The following is a 19553-nucleotide window of genomic DNA, read 5'->3' as shown; positions in this document are numbered from 1 at the left end:
AGTTGGTTCTATGATAGTCACACCCTTTGATTTCTTGTTCGTATCTTTACTTTTCACCATATCTGCGTCAAAGAAATGTAAGATTATACACAAATTTTATGGTTTCTAAAAACTTCTAGGGTTTCTAAAATCTTCTAGGGTTTCAAACAAACCATAAGAGATCATTTGTATAAACTTTAAAGGTTTCTAAAATATTGCGTCCCTTCTGTGTCAGAAAGTAAAGTTTTTCACAAATTTTAGGGTTTTAAAAATCTTTTATGAAAGAAACTTTTATTAAACAAGTTTAGGTGGATGAGATAGAAGTAAAACCTACTTGAATCCCTTCACAAACTTGTAGATTATTTCTCCAAACAGACTTGAATCCCTTCCTTTTCTTCAAAATAACTTCAATCACTTTAGAAGTAAAAGTTGAAAGAGGAAGATGCAGGAGGAAGATGCAGGAGGAAGATGACGAATGAAGAAAAATTTGGAGAGAGAGTTTTCTTGAGAAGGAGCAAAGTTACCTGGGAAGAGGGACTCGGCGTGGGCAGAAGTAAATGTGGAAGTGACCGTTTGCAGAAACGTCACTTCCGTCCCTCGAAGAAGTCAGAAATCGCGCCAAAAAATTGGCCAAATCCCGGTTGATTTTCAATGGCACGGGGCGTAAATTCGACGAACTTTAGGGTTGTTTCCGTCATTTTAAGTCCAGGCCTGACATTTTGGACCTCTCGTTTATTTATGGGCAACCGTGGACGCCCAGCCCATTTTGGGCCTCCTTTTGGACGTCCAGCCCAATCCATTTTTCAGTCAGGGGTCCAAAAAGGAGGGGGTTAAATGAAAAAAAAATCCTAAGTTGCCTAAAAATGAGGTGCAGGTCCTAATGTCAGGGAAAATATTTGTTTACCTTTTTTTTTTTTTTTCTTCCTTTATTGCCCCTCGACTTGACCCAGCCCTTCTCTCTCCCACGTTTTTTGAGGGATCATTAAATACCCGTCCCTATCTCACAGGATATCACATCCTTCCTCCCTCCTTTCGCGCCAACAGCTTCTCCCTTCTTTCCTTTTCTTTCTCTCTCTAAATTATCAAGCCATTAATCCTGAGTTTCCCCCCATTTTGCCAATTTTTTGGGCGAAATTTTTGGGATCCCGCTCTTTCTCTATTGATCAGTTTCAAAATCTTTGAAAAGTTTTCAAATTTCATCTTCCAACCTATTTATACCACCCACTGTCTTAATATCTTCCAACCAGAATCTGCTCTTATCTTCCAACCTTTTCAGGTAATTCCTCTTAAATGAGCAAATCCTATTTGTCTTCAATGATAGACTTTAAGGAAGCTGAATATTCCATTTGTTCTTTTAAGGAAGATGATAATGCCTTTTAAGGAAGAGGATAATGCCTTTTGTAAATGAAACTTTGACATTCTAAAATGACAGACAAAGTGAAAGGAATATTTTTCTATTCTGTACATTATATTTTCATACCTTAAAAGGCATTATCATCTTCATTTTTCATACCTTCTTTATTCTTCAAACCTTCTTCATTTTTCTTTTCCCTCCAGTATACAATGGATATTGAAGGAATGCTTTCTGGGGACATTGTTGCACGACGTCCTCTCTGGTGAAACAAACTTCAACTTAGTTTTAACAGTATACAATGGATATTAAATTTTGTTTTTTCTTTTCTTTAAATTATCGTTTCATACCTTCTTTATTTTCTCTCTCTATCCAGGTTGGATCGTGATTTTTTCGGCTATGCTTCATCTACTTCTGCTGCAACATCATCAGAATTGATGAACCACAATCAAGCATCTAATTAGTAAGTTTGGAACTAACTTGAACTTTACTGTTTCGTTATTGTTTTACTTAAAATAATAAATTGGTGAGTACACATTTTAATTTACTGAAATCCAAACTCTGCTCAGTACATATTTTCATTTACCAGAAACAAAACTGTTTCCTTACCTAATAATAATTTACCATTGCCATTTATATGAACCAGTAACAAATGTCTAATAAGTATGTGTGGAAGTCATTACATATTGTTGATTGTTGTGTACTTATAACCAGCTCTTACTTTACGGTAAATCCAATAGTTTTATGGTTCAGTATACATGAATACTTCAAATTTTAGTTAGTACATATTTATGTTTACCGTGAACAAGAATATGTTCAGTAAATATTTATGTTTACCGAAAACAAAACTGTTTCCTTACCTAAATTAAATTCAGATGTCAATGATATGTTTGTTTTGTGCAGTCTCCCACTGGATTTTTCAAGAAATTCCTCTCTCTTGGTTGAGGATGCATGTACTGCCATTGTCAGGGCTGAACCTCTAAGGTCTGCTAGCTGGCCTGAGGTGTTTACACATTTGGGGCAGGAATTCCCTGGAGGCGCCAACGCCTTTCGAAATGCACTTGGACGATATTCAATAAAGCACGGGTACAATTTTAATTATTTGAAGAATGATCTTGATCGTATTACTTGCGTATGCAAATCCCCAAAATGTTCTTGGACCATTCACGCTGTGGCTCCTCTGAAGTCAAGGTCAATGTTTGTTCTAAAAGCTTACAACCCTGTGCACACATGCCAAGATTTTATAATGTCAGATAATAAGCCAAGATTATCAACCGAAAGTGTTAGCTTATTAATAGTCGATGACATTAGGGAGAATCCGACCAAAAGTACTAAAGACATTGTCAGATCTTTCAAGAAAGACTATGGAATTCAACTCAGCTACTACTATTCATATAAGGCTCGAAACAGGAGTATTTCTTTGGCCTATGGGGAGGAAGCTGATTCTTATGCCAAACTCAATTGGTATGTTGATGCCCTATCACGTTCTAACCCTAATAGTTTAATTGATCTTGAAGTTGATAAAGATTCCCACCATTTTGTTCGAATATTTATTGCTCTTGGAGCATGCATCCAAGGTTTCAAGCACTGTCGCCCATTGATATTTGTTGATGGTACTTTTGCGAAAACGAAATACAATGGGTGCATTCTTGCAGCTGTAGCGAAGAATGGCAATGATGGTAAGTATTTTACCAATATTTTCCGTCCGGTACACAATTTTATTTACTGGCTTTTTTTTTATTTCCTGTTCTAACTACTGCCATATGTACTTTGCAGGTTTTTTTGTTATCGCCTATGCTGTCGTTGACGTAGAAAATGATCTAAACTGGACCTGGTTTTTTTGTAACTTGGCGAAAATGGTTGATAATAGTGAGTCTTTGACTTTTATGTCGGACAGGCACAATGGTATTATAAATGCAGTTTCGAACATTTTCCCAACCGCGCACCATTCATTCTGCGTTTGGCATCTAAGAAACAATTTGAATGTACGTGTAAAGAATGGTGCGAAGAAGTCGGACTATTTCCAATCCCTCATGTTTAAGGCGGCTAGAGCCCTTACTATATCGGATTTTCAGAAGTACACTTCTGAACTTGTAGTCATGGGTGGCAATGTTGTGGATGCATTTCTTCACTCTGTAAATCCGGAACATTGGGCTGATGTTTTCTTCCCAGGAAAAAGGTACGGTTTAATATGTTCTTCGCTCTCGGAATCCTTCAATTCGTGGATAAGGGATGAGAGAGTTCTAACAATAACCGTAATGCTAGATATGTTGAGGATCAAAATTATGAACATGATGAATGCCAGAAGAACTGAGTCGGCAACTTGGGACTCTTTCTTGTGCCCTAAGGTCAACGAAAAAATGCAGTCTAGATTCAACGTTGCCTGTAGCTGGAAGGTAATACAATCAGGTAAATTTGTGTATGAAGTAATGTCCATGCCGAGTCACTCTGTGGACCTTGGGGCTCTTACATGCACATGTCGTAAGTGGCAAGTCCAAGGTATCCCTTGTGAGCATGCCATATTGTGTATTAAAGTGCATGGAGGTGATTCATCATCCTTTTTTGATCCCGCTGTTACAACGGATGCATACTGTAAGACTTATAGTCATTCCATAAATCCTGTCCCATCTTTCGATCAACCAACAACGTTTGAGGAAGCCAGCAAGATACTTCCTCCTTTAACCAAGAAACGTCCGGGCTGACCACGTTCTGTAAGAATTGAAAGTTCTGGGAACTTTAGAAAGAGGCAGCGGATATGCGGTAGGTGTAAGAAGCTCTCTTATCACAACCGTGCTTCGTGCAACGAAGCGATTTAGTGATTGAAATGGTTTTTATATCAGCAGCAAAAACTAGGGGCACTCTACAACTTTGAAAAGCATTTACAGTGTTGGGAGCTTTTCAAATTTTTGAAGAGAGTCACATTTTAGCCTTGTGCTGCTTTGATTTTTTTTGTATATTTTGTCGAACTTAATGTATTTGTGTTTAAAGTCAATGTATTATCTTATATTTTGTTAGTGTGTATTGTGCCTGAACATAATGCATGATATGAAACTTTTAGTTTTATCCAGTACATTTTTCTATTTACCAGAAAGCTTAAGTTTTGTCCAGTAAATTTTTTTATTTACCGGAAAGTTTAAGTTTTCCCAGTGTTCAGAATGTATTTTTTCTAAGTCAAGTCGAGTACATATTTTTATTTACCGTAAATTTTTTTATGTTTTGAGAATATATTTTCTCGAAGGGATTTTTTCTAAGTTTTGTCTAGAACATTTTTTTATTTACCGGAAATTATTTTTTTTCCCGGGTTTTTTTGGGACAAAACTTCTAAGTTTTGTCCAGTACATGTGGATTTTCCGTAAAATTTCTAAGCTTTTTTGGGAGAAATTTCTAAGTTGTTGTGTCTAGTACAATAATAGAGTTTTGTCCAGAACATGTGGATTTTACTCAAAAATATATTCAGTACAATTTGTTCGAAGTTGTGTTTAGTAAATTTTTTTATTTACCAGAAATAATTTGTTTTCCCGGGATTTTTTCCGAAAAATTTTCTAAGTTTGGTCGAGTACATATTTTTATTTACCGGGAAGTTAAATTTTTCCCGGATTTTTGGATATTTTTTCCTAAGTTATGTCAAGTACATAATTTTGTTTACCGGAAATTTTTTGTTTTCCCGGCATATTTTATGGAAAATTATCAAGTTTTTCCGAGTGAAAACATATTTTTTTCCAATACAAAACTTACAAATTTTCACAATAACAAAACCTTCCAAGTTTTTTCCAGTACTTAGTAACAGTTAACAAACACAAACATAATTTTCACATAAACTATTTATGACCCTTCATTTATCACCCTTCTCCATACCTCCTTTGATTCCTCCAAAATTTTGAAAGTTACTTCTACCCTCTTTCTTCTTGCTTTGTCTGCATAAGTTTCCACCTGCGTGCAGGACCTCGGGAAATTGGACTGGTTGCTTATGTTGAAGATATCCTCCAACTGGAGCATTACGTAGAGTCCACAGTCTGGACTATTTGATTCAAAAATAAAATGTGAGTTTAAAGAAACTCAATAACTACTAAAGTAAGGAAGCAAAATTTAGACTCACCTATCCCCTTGCTGAGGGCAGTCAACCTCCTTTACATAGGATATCTTTTTCGTCATCCTTTCTTTAGCGTATTGCCCACTTCGTTTGCGCGTGCACTTCATCTTTATCAATGTCTCTGCCAGCTGCGATGCAAATTTCTTTGCATTATTGTTGCATTGCTTAGCCAGGTTAGTGTCACGCTGCAAAGAGTTGTAGTGCTTCCATTCATTTTCTTCAAATTCATAGACCAGCAGAGTCCAATGATGACCCTCGAATGAGTCATCAGTGTACGGCGTATTCAGTGGCGCACACAACGTTGTAGTATGATCTTTGATGTATTGCGCTTCCAGCCGTTGATTTAAATTGGCCTCAATACTTGCCTGACTCCGCTCTTGCTTTATCAAGGTCTGCAAACCATTTAAATTCAGTGACTACTATTTACTCAACACTCCGCTGATTTAAATTCAGTATTGGCCTCAATACTGCGCTGATTTAAATTCAGTGACTACTATTTACTCAACACCATTTAAAAATGAATTATATGTTTGACAAGGAAACTTACAAAAAGCAATGAAGATAGGAAAATAACTTCTTTGTTCACGTCTCGGGCGTCCTGTGCAAGGTGGTCCTCAAACCAGTCTATGATTTGCGAGTCACATCCCCGAACCATCATAAGTTCATCCAAATCTTTTGCTTTCAGGCAATGTTCTTTATCCTTGTTCCAGACTTCGAGGCTGTACATAGAATCCAATCCAGCCACACAATTATTTTCCAGAAAGATATACATTTACTATACAAATTGTTTACCATACATTTTTTTTTTTACCAGACATTTATTTATTTACCAGTTACTGAGTTATTTACCTTGTCCACCCGTATGTCATGAATTCTAGCATTAGTGATTTTTCTTTCTCCTGGACGTAGGGCCATAACCCTCCCTGTCTCCAGTTACTTATTGGTTCTTTCACTTGTTTCTTCATTGTGATCGACTCTATATCAATCAGAGGGAATTTAATGGCAGCTGCTGCTCTGGATGTTTGTTTTCGTGTTCTGGGATTATCCTTGACTCTTTTGATAAGAGATGTTGGTTTAGCAATTGACCCTTTCTGTGTCTTCGATACTACTCGTTTTGGGGGGCTCACGTGTGGTGATTTAATTTTTCTACTTGTTCCAACATGATCCAATTTTTTGGATACTTCTTCCACCGATGCTCTCCCCATTTCTGCAATATCGGCGAAATTCTCTTCAGCTGTTTGACAAACATCATCTCCCTGCTGTGGTGGTGGAGTCCACACAATAATTTGCGTCCCCAAGTTAAGATCAAAACTTGGGAAATCATTGCTGTCATCCTTCATAATATCTGTCAAATAATATGTATTCAGAAAAATAATGTTTTTAACAAACTAGGAAACTTTAATTATTTCACCACATAATTTGGCAACATTACCTCTCTTGGGAGGCATCTCTTTTTCATAAGTATCATCCACCCACCCTGCATGCTCACTAGACAAATTGATATGAACCTCATCTTCATCATCCATCTCATCATTTCCTTCTTCATCCAGCTTGGCTTTCTTTTTTTCCTCTCCCTCATTGCCTTCATCATTTAGCATGCTTATTATACTTTCTCAGAAAAAGAATAAAACTGAAAAATAATAATATTTACTGAGAATATAAAATAAAATAGAAACTATTTCATTACCATCTTCATTGCCATCGCTATCATCTTCGTCACTGTCTTTAAGTTGATACTTATTACTCCGATCATTTTTCTTGTCCTTCCTTTCATCTTTCTCCTCTTTCTCATCTTTGTCACTTCCATCCTCGCTTCCATCTTTCTCCTTTTCATCTTCGTCACTGTCATCATCTTGTTCCTCATTATCATCTTTCTCATCATCTTCCTCATTATCATCTTTATCATCATCTTCCTCATTATCATCTTTCTCATCATCTTCCTCATCCTCTTTTTCTCTACCCTCATCCTCACTTTCTTCTCCTTCATCATCTTCTTCTCCCTCTTCATCATCTTTTTCTACACCCTTTCCCCCCTCATCTTTCTTGTCTTTCTCTTTCTCCTCTGTCTTCCCTTTCTCCTGTTTCTTCTGTTTCTCTTCTTTCTCTTTCTCTCCATCTTTTGGATCTTCCATCTTACTTTTTCCCTTACAATAACGTGCGCGTAGCTCCTCCACACTATCCGTAACCTGGATTAGGCCATCTTCTCCTCTAACCTGTTCTTCTACAGGAACTAAAAAGGTTTGAAGGAGTGCCTCATATGCTTTGTAAGAATCATCCCTATCCTCGCACGCTTCTCGCAGTTTTTCTTTAAGTTCAGCATTTTCCTTTTGTAGCTGTTCAATCCTTAGAAGCAATTCATCTACCAGTTCTGTGTTCTTTGGGGCTGACAGCAACTCTTTTTCTTGATCAGTTGGGGGGTACACAAATGATTCACTGACCTGGTTTAATGTACAATAAACCAAATTATTTACCAGGAACTAAACATTTACTAGGAAATAATTTTATTTACCAAGAACAAAACAATTTAATGGTTCCTTTTCTATTTACCAGAACAAAACAGTTTCACATTAACACTGATCAAATGTATACCTGTTCTGCAGTAAGATTTGCAAGCTTCTGGTCAAATGTATCATCTATATTGGTCAAAGACCACCTCACGATCCTTGGCACCTCATCCCTAAACCTCTCTTGTCGATCAAAACATGTAGTATGCTCGCAAAACCACACCTATAAAAAACATAGAGTATGAGACACATGAAGTTAAGTTTGAATTTAAATGATAAAAAACATACTCACAGGAAGTAATACAAGGCACCCTGAAGCTTTCAGTGGGTCGTTGGGGTACTTATTGATGTGATCAATTAGGAATGAGTGCACCGCTGTTGGCCAACACAAAGTTTTAATTGATTCCATTGTATGCAAGTTGAAGAGAATACGCATTGGAACCTTGTAACCTGTTAGGGGAGCAAATAAAACACTCGCACAAATATACATGATGATCAGCCTGATGACATCCATGTCATCTACCTCTCCGTTGACAGCATCTCTCAGTGCCTTGGATATTTGTATGCATGATATCATTCCAGGGATTTCACCAAAGTACTTCATACAAAAATCTACTTCAGGCTGCTTTACTGATCGATTTTTAGGGAAGACTTCTCTCGCCTCTCTTGACAATGGCATACCTAGAATTAGGGCCACATCTTCAGGTTTCAGTTCCATTTCTTTCCCCGCCAACGTAAACCTTTCTGTCGAACTAGAATAGAGGCAGAGAATTTCAAAGATAGCCTTGTTGGGTTTGTTTATGTTATCCCAATCTATTTTGTCCTCAACAAAAGCCATCACCAGATTTTTAAATGGAGTCTCGGCTAACAACTCTTTCTGTGTAGTCGACATCTTTGGATATGTGTTCTTCATTTGTCTCCACGTATTTCGAAGGGCATACTTGTAAGCCTTCGGCACCAGTGCTGCCAGGTTGGGTGGTCTATTTTTCCGTTCACCCGTTGAGTTTCCACCTTCTGTTTTTGTTTTCTTTCCTTTCTTTTTTTGGCTGCTTTCTTCTCTCTCTGGTGCAGCTTTTCTCTTGCCTTTCCTTTCTTTCTCTGCATTGTCTTCTCTCTCTGGTGCAACTTTTCTCTTGCCTTTCCTTTCTCTCTCTGCATTGTCTTCTCTCTCTGGTGCAGCTTTTTTCTTGCCTTTCCTTTCTCTCTCTGCATTGTCTTTTACTTCAATGCTCTCAGTACTTTCTACCTGTAAAAAATGTAACCAGGAAAGAATGTTGTGTCACACATTACAACAAACACTTGAAATGCATGGTCATCTTTACAATAAAACAATTTACTGAACATATTACTGAACATATTTTTATTCTCATGAAGAAATCCATATCACTTGGAACAACATAATTCCAGTACAATCAAATATTTTCAAGGAACAAAACATTTTACAGTAAACAAAATTATTTACCAGGAATAAAACAACTTACGGTGCAAAATATTATTCCCATGAACACTAGACAAATCTAAATCACAGTAAAACAAAATATTTTCAAGAAAAAAAAAAAATTTACCAGAATAAAAAACATTTACCAGAAACATTTTCAAGCACAAATGATTTTTTGTTCAGTTTCATACCTTCTTCTTTCTAGGACTAGTCCTTCTAGCCAGAATTTCTGCTATCGGTCTTTCCTTTACTGATATCTCTCTATTGGAAGTTGGTTCTATGATAGTCACACCCTTTGATTTCTTGTTCGTATCTTTACTTTTCACCATATCTGCGTCAAAGAAATGTAAGATTATACACAAATTTTATGGTTTCTAAAAACTTCTAGGGTTTCTAAAATCTTCTTGGGTTTCAAACAAACCATAAGAGATCATTTGTATAAACTTTAAAGGTTTCTAAAATATTGTGTCCCTTCTGTGTCAGAAAGTAAAGTTTTTCACAAATTTTAGGGTTTTAAAAATCTTTTATGAAAGAAACTTTTATTAAACAAGTTTAGGTGGATGAGATAGAAGTAAAACCTACTTGAATCCCTTCACAAACTTGTAGATTATTTCTCCAAACAGACTTGAATCCCTTCCTTTTCTTCAAAATAACTTCAATCACTTTAGAAGTAAAAGTTGAAAGAGGAAGATGCAGGAGGAAGATGCAGGAGGAAGATGACGAATGAAGAAAAATTTGGAGAGAGAGTTTTCTTGAGAAGGAGCAAAGTTACCTGGGAAGAGGGACTCGGCGTGGGCAGAAGTAAATGTGGAAGTGACCGTTTGCAGAAACGTCACTTCCGTCCCTCGAAGAAGTCAGAAATCGCGCCAAAAAATTGGCCAAATCCCGGTTGATTTTCAATGGCACGGGGCGTAAATTCGACGAACTTTAGGGTTGTTTCCGTTATTTTAAGTCCAGGCCTGACATTTTGGACCTCTCGTTTATTTATGGGCAACCGTGGACGCCCAGCCCATTTTGGGCCTCCTTTTGGACGTCCAGCCCAATCCCTCTTGCAAAACTAGGTATAATAGTACTAACAGAAGCAAATTTATGCATATATAAGTTATGTCGACTACGGTCAATCTCTACCTATAAACAGAGGAGATAAAATCTGCAGGGACCATCAAAGTTATAAAAGGACTTGAATAAAGGTAATGGGTGGCGCCAAACTAACTTCTATTGTTGTTGTTTTTTTTTTGTTGAACCAACTTCTATTGTTGTTGTTTTTTTTTTTGTTGAACCAACTTCTATTGTTGTTTTTTGTTAAGAGGAACTTCTATTGTTGTTGGTTATGTGATCAAAAACTTTTAAGGGAAGTTTTATAAGGCCTCCCCAATTTTGTTAAAATGCCTCCCCATGAACCATTTTACTTGATAAATTATCATTGAGGGGGGCCTTTTAACAAAAATGAGGGGCTATAAAATCTCTCAACTTTTAATTTCTTTATAAAATTGTACAAGGGTACATAACAATTAACAAGTACTCACTTTAAGAAACTTTTAATTTATCTCTCTAGTACCATGTACAATTGTCTTTTCTTCCTAAGTCTTTTTTTTTTATAAGATTTTTCTTCCTAAGTCTTGGTAATAGGAAAAGCATGAACATACAAAAACAAATCCATAAAGCAAATTTTGATTATACCTCCTTTTGTATAAGCTATATCTAATGAGATGTTGATATTTATCTATTCTTTTATGGTGAGTAAGTCTGTAAACGGTAGCTTATCGGATCGAATATAGACATATTCGTATCCGAATCCGACAAGCTATCCTATATCTGATAATTTTCCTTTAAATTTTTAACCATTAGATTTATATAATAAATCTCAACCATACATTTTATATATTATTATGAATAAATTTAAATTTTTATTATTTTTTATATTACTTATTGGATACGGATATTTATCGGATCAAATATTAGTCTATCCGTATCGGAATCCGATAAGCAGATATCCGATAAGGGATATCCGAATCCGTATCCGTATCCGATAATCCGAAATTTTGGATATTTTTTAAAATTCCAATACGGATTGATGAGTAAGAAAGATAGATGGTTAGGAAAAGTGAACAAGTGAAGAGAAAAAGAAACTTACTTGTTCTGGAGATAGATATTTTTTTTTGTTTTCTTTTCTTCTTTAGGGGCAGACAATGGCTTTAGAAGATGGGAAAGGAATTAAAGATTGTTTATATCGCAATAAAAGTGACGAAAATTGAAGATTAATATAGATATATTTTTTTGGACGAAAATATATAAATAAATACAAGTTTCAAGTATCCAAATATTTTGAAATATTATTTTTATGTTTCCATGGAGTCTAATTCCTAGGGGGAGCAAGGGATTAAAACTTCAGAGAAATTGATTCCCAGGGAAATCAAAGTCGTGGAAATAAACTTTGTATCACACGGTTGAAATACCTATTTCCATTGAAACACTTTTATTTTCATGGAAATAGGTGATATCAAACACACCCAGCTATCTATTTTTTTGTGTGGAAATAAGTATCTCTATCTCTCTCTCTCTCATTGAACTTGTCAAAGTAGAGATGGGACGCTTTCCTAACAGATGAATTAGATTACTGATATAGATGAAACAATCTTTTTAAATTTCTCATTTCCTATCAATAATAATTAGATTGTTTTTCTCGAAAAGTTGTTTTGGTTTCAGAGTTTTCCGAAAAAGGGATGTATTATTTTTTATTAGGTCGATGTTTTAGAGAAATAAGAAAAGTCCCAGGGGAATAAAATTTCGTTGGGTAGAAAAAATAGTTTTTTCTCCAAGCAATCCCTTATCTTTCTCTCTCCTTGATCTTTCCGTCAAATTTCAGTCGAAAATCAACTAAAACCTTAGAGTTTCAGTCGAATGAAACTCTAGGGGTTCAGTCGAATGAAACTCTAGGGTTTCAGTCGAGATACAGGGAAAAAGAGATTCGAGGGGGAGATAAGGTGATCTATAGAAAAGGATGATGATGATGTCATTCCGATCACTTTCGGAAAACTGAACTAAGTTTCCAAACAGAATCCATCTATATTATAGTTAATTGAGTTTGAGTAATCATCTATCACAAATGATCATCATATAGAACAATCAAAACCTCTAGATCATGAGGAAGACCCATCTAAATCCAAGAATATTTAATTTCTCCAATCCTAAATGGATATTTTTTTATTATCTGTTTTGTATTTTGATGATCCCTTATGAGGTTTCAGATTATTGAAACCAAAGAAGAATAATAAACAAGGCAGAGATATCAGAGTCTATGACAAGATGAAGCCTTTTTTTATGGAGGTGCATATGTGAGAGAAGAAGATAGGGAGACGTACAAAGAGAGAGATAGAGAGAAGAACAGAAAGAGAGAAGAGAGAAGAGTGAAGATGAGAGAGGAAGAAATGTTGCCGGAGAAGATGGAGGTGCCGTCAGAATTAATGGTGGAAATCGTCGGAGTTAATGGTGGTAGAAGAAGCTGAAAATATAAGAGTTTAAGTATTTGGATGAACCAAAAAGTTCCAATTCTTTTTGTTTCCTCGCAAAATTTTGTACCGAAATAATTTCTTAATTTTTCTAAATCACCCACATATTAATATCATGGATAGTATAGTATTGGACACATAACTTACAAAAAACTATTTGAGGAGTTATGATTCCACCTATAATAAATAAATCTAAAAATATCCAATCATTCTCATATTCTAATGTTTCTTCGGCCAGCTTCTTCACATCTTATTATTTTTTTTGTTGAAAGATTCTTCACATCTTATTAGATATCTCCTCCATTAATTCCTCGAGAAAGAAGTTACGTATATTGATTTGACATTGATCACGTTAAAGGTGGGGACGTAGAGTTAGGGTGATCTGTTTTTTCACGTAAAGTTGCTATGTTTACAGACATACAACTAGACACCTATGGAACTTGAGAAAGACGGCCAATAAATTCAATGACCCAAAAATACACTCTTTCCTTCAATTTATTAAGCATCTGGGTATTCTATATTTTCAGCCAACTTCATGGTTTTTTTTTCCTTTTTTTTGAGGTGCCAACTTCAAACTCTTTGTACTTCATCAAAAAAAAAAAAAAAACTTCAAACTCTTTGACATCTTATGGTCGAATTTTGGTGAAAATTGTTGTTTTCATGATTCTTTTTTATGCTATTAGGAAAATAAATAAAATTAAAGTTGAAATATATAAATTTTCACCACTTCTAAAATAACTTAAAAGATTTTTATATGGCATTTAAGGTCTAAAATATGTTAATGGTAATAGTTATAGTGACTTTACGATGTATTATTAAATTCATGAGTCCTAGTGTCATGTAAATTTAATGGCTCTAGCCTCTTGTCGGAACTCGGAAGTAAATGTATACATATACATATATAGCTATGTATACTTTGCAGTTGAGGTGCAGTTTATGTTGTTATTTTATTTATTTTTGAGTTAATTCTTATTTGACCCCCTACTTTGTGACCAGCTTCTTTTATGGCCCCCTATTTTCTGTAAATTCAAATTTGGCCCCCTATTTTCATGTAAATGCCATAACTACCCCTCCCATTAATATATTTTTAAAATAAATTTAATTAGTAAATATCTCTTTCCACCTCACATCCCCCTCCACCACACATGACTCTCCACCTCATCTCTTTCTTCTCTGACGAAGGTCGCCGGCCAGAAAATTTTCCGGCCGGCGACCTTCAACATAAAAAAAAAATAATTTAACTCTCCTCTTTCTCTCTCTAAAAAAAAATCCTCCTTCAGTCTACACGTTTCATTCATAAGTTGACACATAGTATTCCACATTAAAAAGGAAAGATAAAAACCAACATCCATACTCAAAACCAATATCACCCAGCACAAAAACCAGAGTCTTAGTCTAGAGAGAGAAATAAAATGGCAGATGATCAATATTTGAAATCAATGGAAGATAACAAAATACTAGGACCTTTCATCACAGATCATAAAGGTCCAGTCAAAACAATGGCAGATCATCTCAAAGAAATCTCATCATCATCATCAAAGTCATCTTCATCTTCCCCAAATGTCAAAGTCTCATCTTTACTCCATGCAACATTAGCAAGTATAGCAATAGTAGGACCTCTACTAGGAATAATGAATTTCACACTTTTTACAACCATTATAGGTCTAATAATGACCTTCCCACTTCTACTCATATCTAGTCCAGTTTGGGTTATAGGTGGGTTTTTTATTGGATTAGCCATGGTTGGGTTTTTAGTTGCATGTTTAATGGGGTTAGTAGGACTTCATATGTTTGTTTGGAGTTATGGGTTGGTTAGAGAGAGAAGAATAAGAAATGGGGAGAAAAGTAATGTTGGAAGAGAGAATAATAAGGAACTATTGAGTGAAATTACAGAATCAGGGCAAATAGTTAAGGAAGAAAAGAGTGATGAGTTTGGTGGGCATTTTCAGCACAAGATTCAAGTTTATTCTCCTTCAGACTCTCTTCTTGATGAAACCAAACCAGATCTGGTTTCAAATCATACCAGATCTGGTTTCAAACCCGACCTTGAAGGTCTGGTTTTTCCGGCGAAGGGGAACCCCTTCGCCGGAATATTTAGAGAGAGAAGGGAGGATTTTTTCTTTTATAGAGTGAGAAAGAGGAGAGTTTAGAAAAAAAATATATTTTTTTTATGTTGAAGGTCGCCGGCCGGAAAATTTTCCGTCCGACGACCTTCGCCGGAGAAGAAAGAGGTGAGGTGGAGAAACATGTGTGGTGGAGAGGGATGTGAGGTGGAAGTGAGGTAGAGAGAGATATTTACTAATTAATTTATTTTAAAAATATATTAATTGGAGGGGTAGTTATGTCATTTACATGAAAATAGGGGGTCAAATTTGAATTTACAGAAAATAGGGGGCCATAAAGGAAGCTGGTCACAAAGTAGGGGGCCAAATAGAAATTAACTCTTTATTTTATGAACTTTCAGAGTATACATTTTACTATAAATCTTAGGGAAGAGAAAAACATGTAAAAGTAAAATTTTAAAGACAAACAAATTAACAATGCTTTTACTAACATACAAGAAATATTTACTAGAAGCCAGAAATATTATACATTCGACAAACCAACATATATATGGATGTATATATGGTTGTGAAAAGCGAATAATCTTTTTCCCCCCCAAAAACAAAAAATAAAAAAAAAAACGATTTTGTAAAATAGTTCAAAAACATCAATCACCAAGATATGATATGAATGAAGTGTGAAAATTTCTCCCTGCCCCTATGGCCTATAATAATAGATAGTTGAGAAGTAAATATATAAGTCAACATGAAATTTAGTCATCATTTGACTTTGACTTAGTCAACAATTCATCTGCTCCCTCTTTAATCAATTTCCATGCCGCGATTACGTGGCGTTCTTCTGTTAATGTGGCTCCCACTGCAAATCTCAACATGTACACATCACCGACAACAGAGTGAGTCATGTAAACCTTTCCAGTTGAGTTGACCCAGTCAAGTAGCTTCCGATTCAATAACTCAATCATACCCGGTTCACAGTTGTTCCACGGTTTCAACCGAAAACAGACCAAAGCGAACCGCCTCGTAACAACTATCTCGAACCGTGGGTCAGCTCTAACAAATCCTTCAAACGATTTAGCCATTCGAACATCAGTTCGTATGTGACTTTGGAGATTAGCTACACCATAACTTCGTAAAACTAGCCAGAGCCTCAACGATCGAAATTTCCGACCTGTTCCAATCTGCCAATCTTTGTAATCCACAACTGAGTTCGACTCACTAGGTTTATTCTTCAAGTACTCCGGGTTAGTACTCAACGCTTTAACTAACAAACTCGGTTCTTTAACCCACAAACAACAACACTCCAAGTAAGTAAGAAGCCACTTATGAGGACTCAAACTCAACGAGTCAACTCGTTCGATTCCATCCAAGTAATGACGAAACTCAGGACATATACAAGCACTTCCAGCATAAGCAGCATCCACGTGGATCCAAACCCCAAAATGACTTGCCACGTCAGCAATCGTATCAATTGGATCAACCGCATTGGATGAAGTCGTTCCAACAGTCAAACAAAGATAAATCGGAGTCAACCCAGCCTCCACGTCAGCTTCAATCATTGATTTAACAAGTTCAGGAGAGAGTGAGAAATCGGTCTGACTCGTTGTGGGTAACGATCTAATATTACATGGCAAAATACCAGCAATTTTACAAGCTTTAACAAAGGTAGAATGAGTTTGATCAGAACAATAAACGATTAACTTTCCGATTTTACCCTCACCGATCCGATATAGAGCCCGATCTCTTGCTGCGACGATAGTACATAAAATGGCTTCACTACTGGTTCCTTGAATAACACCACCACCCGAACCAGAAAACAGAAAAGATTTAGGAAGTTTAAGCATAGAACCGAACCAATCCATAACAACCATTTCGAGTTCGGTAGCTGCCGGAGAAGCAAGCCAATTAAACCCTACTGAATTAAAACAAGTAGAAAGCATTTCTCCCATAAAAGCAGCATTACTAACAGTTGCAGGAAAGAAACTAAAAAAATTAGGGCTTAACCAATTTGTCATACCCGGAATAATATCTTTCTTGATATCTTTCAATATGTTTTCAAATGGTTCTGGTTTATTTGGTGCAGTTTTAGGTAATTGGTTCAATAGATAACCTGGTTCAACTTGACTAAGAACTGGGTATTTTTCTATATTCTTGTAATAATCAAGTATAAAATCAATGGTTTGATAAGCTTGTTTACGGAATTCTTCAAGATCTAAGGGTCTGAATTCATTGAGTATGGGTGATTCAGAGAAGTTTGTATTATCTATGCTTCCCATTTGTTAAATATGGAGACAAAAAAAGTGGGGTTTTTGTTTTCTGTTCTGTTGTTCTAGTATTGGAGGAAAGCTGAAAGGATGGGACAAAGCTCTACAAACATAAAGGGAGAGAGAGAGAGAAAGAGATCAGGTGTAGAGGGAGAAAGAGAAGATGAGAATAGTATTAATGAGAGAGGGTTGTGTGTATATTTTCATGTATATATAGGGAGTGATCTATATATAATTATTAATGATATAGGGTTATCTAGTAATTAAGAATGAAATAGGGAGTTATCTCAACTCATTGTTGATGGATTTGACTATAGGTTTAATACAGTCTCATATATATCCAACTCTCCCTAATTAGTCCCAGGGCCACATGTAAAAAGAGGAAAAGTGTTTAATTTTTTCTTTCTAAATCCTGTCCGATCACCGTCACCCTATTTGAACACAATCAGGAAACTGATTGTGTGTTCTCTCTTGTGTTCATCATTGATGAATGAACTTCCTGCTTAGTTTTCTCCCCCTGAAGTTCAGACTCAGGTGAAAAATACTTAGAATCTTCATGAAAGATAACATCCGATGTAACAAACATTCGTTTAGTTGGAGGATGATAACATCTGTACCCTTTCTGATTTGCACCGTACCCTACAAATACACATCTTAATGCCCTTGGAGTTAATTTTGTACGTTGGTGCTCATGAAGATGAACAAATGCTACACACCCAAAGACACGGGGAGGTAAATTTGAAACTGTCGGAGAAGTTATAGCTTCCGATAAAGCTTGAAAAGGAGTCTTAAAATCAATAGTACTAGATGGTACTCTATTAATTAAATAGGTTGCAGCAAGAAGTGCTTCTCCCCAATAAGATAATGACATATGTGCTTCGATCAACATAGCCCTGATAACTTCTAACAAGTGACGATTCTTTCTTTCAGCGACCCCATTTTGTTGAGGGGTATTTGGGAAAGTAGTTTGATGAACAATACCATGAGAAACCAAATAAGTTCGAAGTTCATGATCCATATACTCTCCTCCGTTGTTACTACGAAGTATCTGAACATTTGCGTTGTACTAAGTACTAAACAGTTTATGAACCTTCTGAAATAATAACTTTACCTCACTTTTAGATTTCATCAAACACACCCAAGTCATCCTAGTACAATCATCAATAAAGGTAACAAACCACCGAGCCCCACCCAAAGTAGGAACCTTAGATGGACCCCAGACATCGGAATGTAAGATCATAAAAGGAGTTGGACTTTTATTTAAATTTAACGGAATTGATGCACGATGACTTTTTGCAAGTGCACAAACATCACATTGAAAACTTGAAACATCGCATTTAATAAATAGCGATGGAAATAACTTCTTAAGGTAACCAAAGGAGGCGTGCCCCAGACGGCGATGCCATAACCATATTTCATCTTTATTTTTTATTTCAGAATTGTTCACTATTAATGCCTGACGCAATTGTTTGCCTTGTCCGAATGTCCTTAAAGACACAAAATTCAGGCCAAAAGATGACAACACAAAATAGAGTGGTGGTTATTTGAGACACTGATAATAAATTATGATCTAAAGATGGGACAACCAAAACAGAGTCTAAGTTCAATGTGTTCGTTAGAGTTATAGGTCCTTCCCCTACAACAGGGGCTGAGGTGCCATTGGCAGTAGAGACATATTTATGTGAAGATTCGTTTATGGTTGAGACCTGTCTAGAATCAAAAGTCATATGATCTATAGCACCAGAATCAATTATCCAAGTACTATTCGAAAATTGTGTAGACATATTTAAAGTCTTGCCTACATTACCTGTAGTGGCTATCGTCGATGAAGCTTGCTTAACAGTTGGATCTACAAGGGTCTTCTTAGAGTTTTTCTTTCGATTATGATCTCACCATTCTGGATAGCCTAGTAGTTCATAACAATGACTTTTGGTATGACCAATTTTGTTGCAGTGTGTACACTTATAAGTAATTTTGTCAGATTGACCAACAACTTTAGCAAAATTTGAATTTGCCTTATTGAGAGTCATTATTGCGGAAGCATCAGTTGCCCTTCACTTTAGCTAAACCGGAAAAACAAGATGAAGATGAAAGACTCTTCTCTTTCAATCAATATAAATTCCCAAACACAAATTTAAGACTTTTGGCTCTGGTACCAAGTTGAAATTGATCAAAGAAATTATTTTATTCCTTGATGGATTACAAAAGAAATATAAGACTCTATTTATAAAGTTATAATACTACTAGTTTCTAACTTTACTAGTTTCTAATATTTTACTAGTTTCTTAATAGTTTATACTATTATATTTACTAGTTCCTAATTCTTACTAGTTTCTAATATTTGATATTTCCTAATAT

General features: G+C 35.8%; 3 protein-coding genes across 3 annotated transcripts; 1 reads left to right on the top strand and 2 right to left on the bottom strand.

The window, feature by feature from the left end:
• Nucleotides 1-3186: 3186 nt before the first annotated feature.
• Nucleotides 3187-4032, top strand: LOC147555726 (uncharacterized). Its single transcript, XM_086658520.1, has one exon. It carries the CDS (start codon nucleotides 3187-3189, stop codon nucleotides 4030-4032), a length of 846 nt encoding a protein of 281 aa, XP_086514646.1.
• Nucleotides 4033-6381: 2349 nt separating this feature from the next.
• On the bottom strand, nucleotides 6382-8816 carry LOC147555725 (uncharacterized). Its single transcript, XM_086658518.1, has 6 exons — nucleotides 8217-8816; nucleotides 8010-8147; nucleotides 7108-7858; nucleotides 6853-7002; nucleotides 6473-6765; nucleotides 6382-6396 (listed from the first exon to the last, which is right to left on the bottom strand). The coding sequence occupies exons 1-6, from the start codon at nucleotides 8814-8816 to the stop codon at nucleotides 6382-6384; spliced, it is 1947 nt and encodes a 648-aa protein (XP_086514644.1).
• Nucleotides 8817-15605: 6789 nt separating this feature from the next.
• Nucleotides 15606-17394, bottom strand: LOC147555724 (tryptophan decarboxylase TDC2-like). Its single transcript, XM_086664087.1, has one exon. The coding sequence runs from the start codon at nucleotides 17205-17207 to the stop codon at nucleotides 15687-15689; it is 1521 nt and encodes a 506-aa protein (XP_086520213.1). The 5' UTR covers nucleotides 17208-17394; the 3' UTR covers nucleotides 15606-15686.
• Nucleotides 17395-19553: the final 2159 nt, after the last annotated feature.

The sequence above is a fragment of the Eschscholzia californica genome, unplaced genomic scaffold (genome assembly GCF_041429995.1).
Source record: "Eschscholzia californica isolate CP2 unplaced genomic scaffold, dmEscCali1.0.p SCAF_2, whole genome shotgun sequence".
NCBI lineage: Eukaryota > Viridiplantae > Streptophyta > Magnoliopsida > Ranunculales > Papaveraceae > Eschscholzia > Eschscholzia californica.
This window is presented reverse-complemented; position numbering and strand designations above follow the sequence as displayed.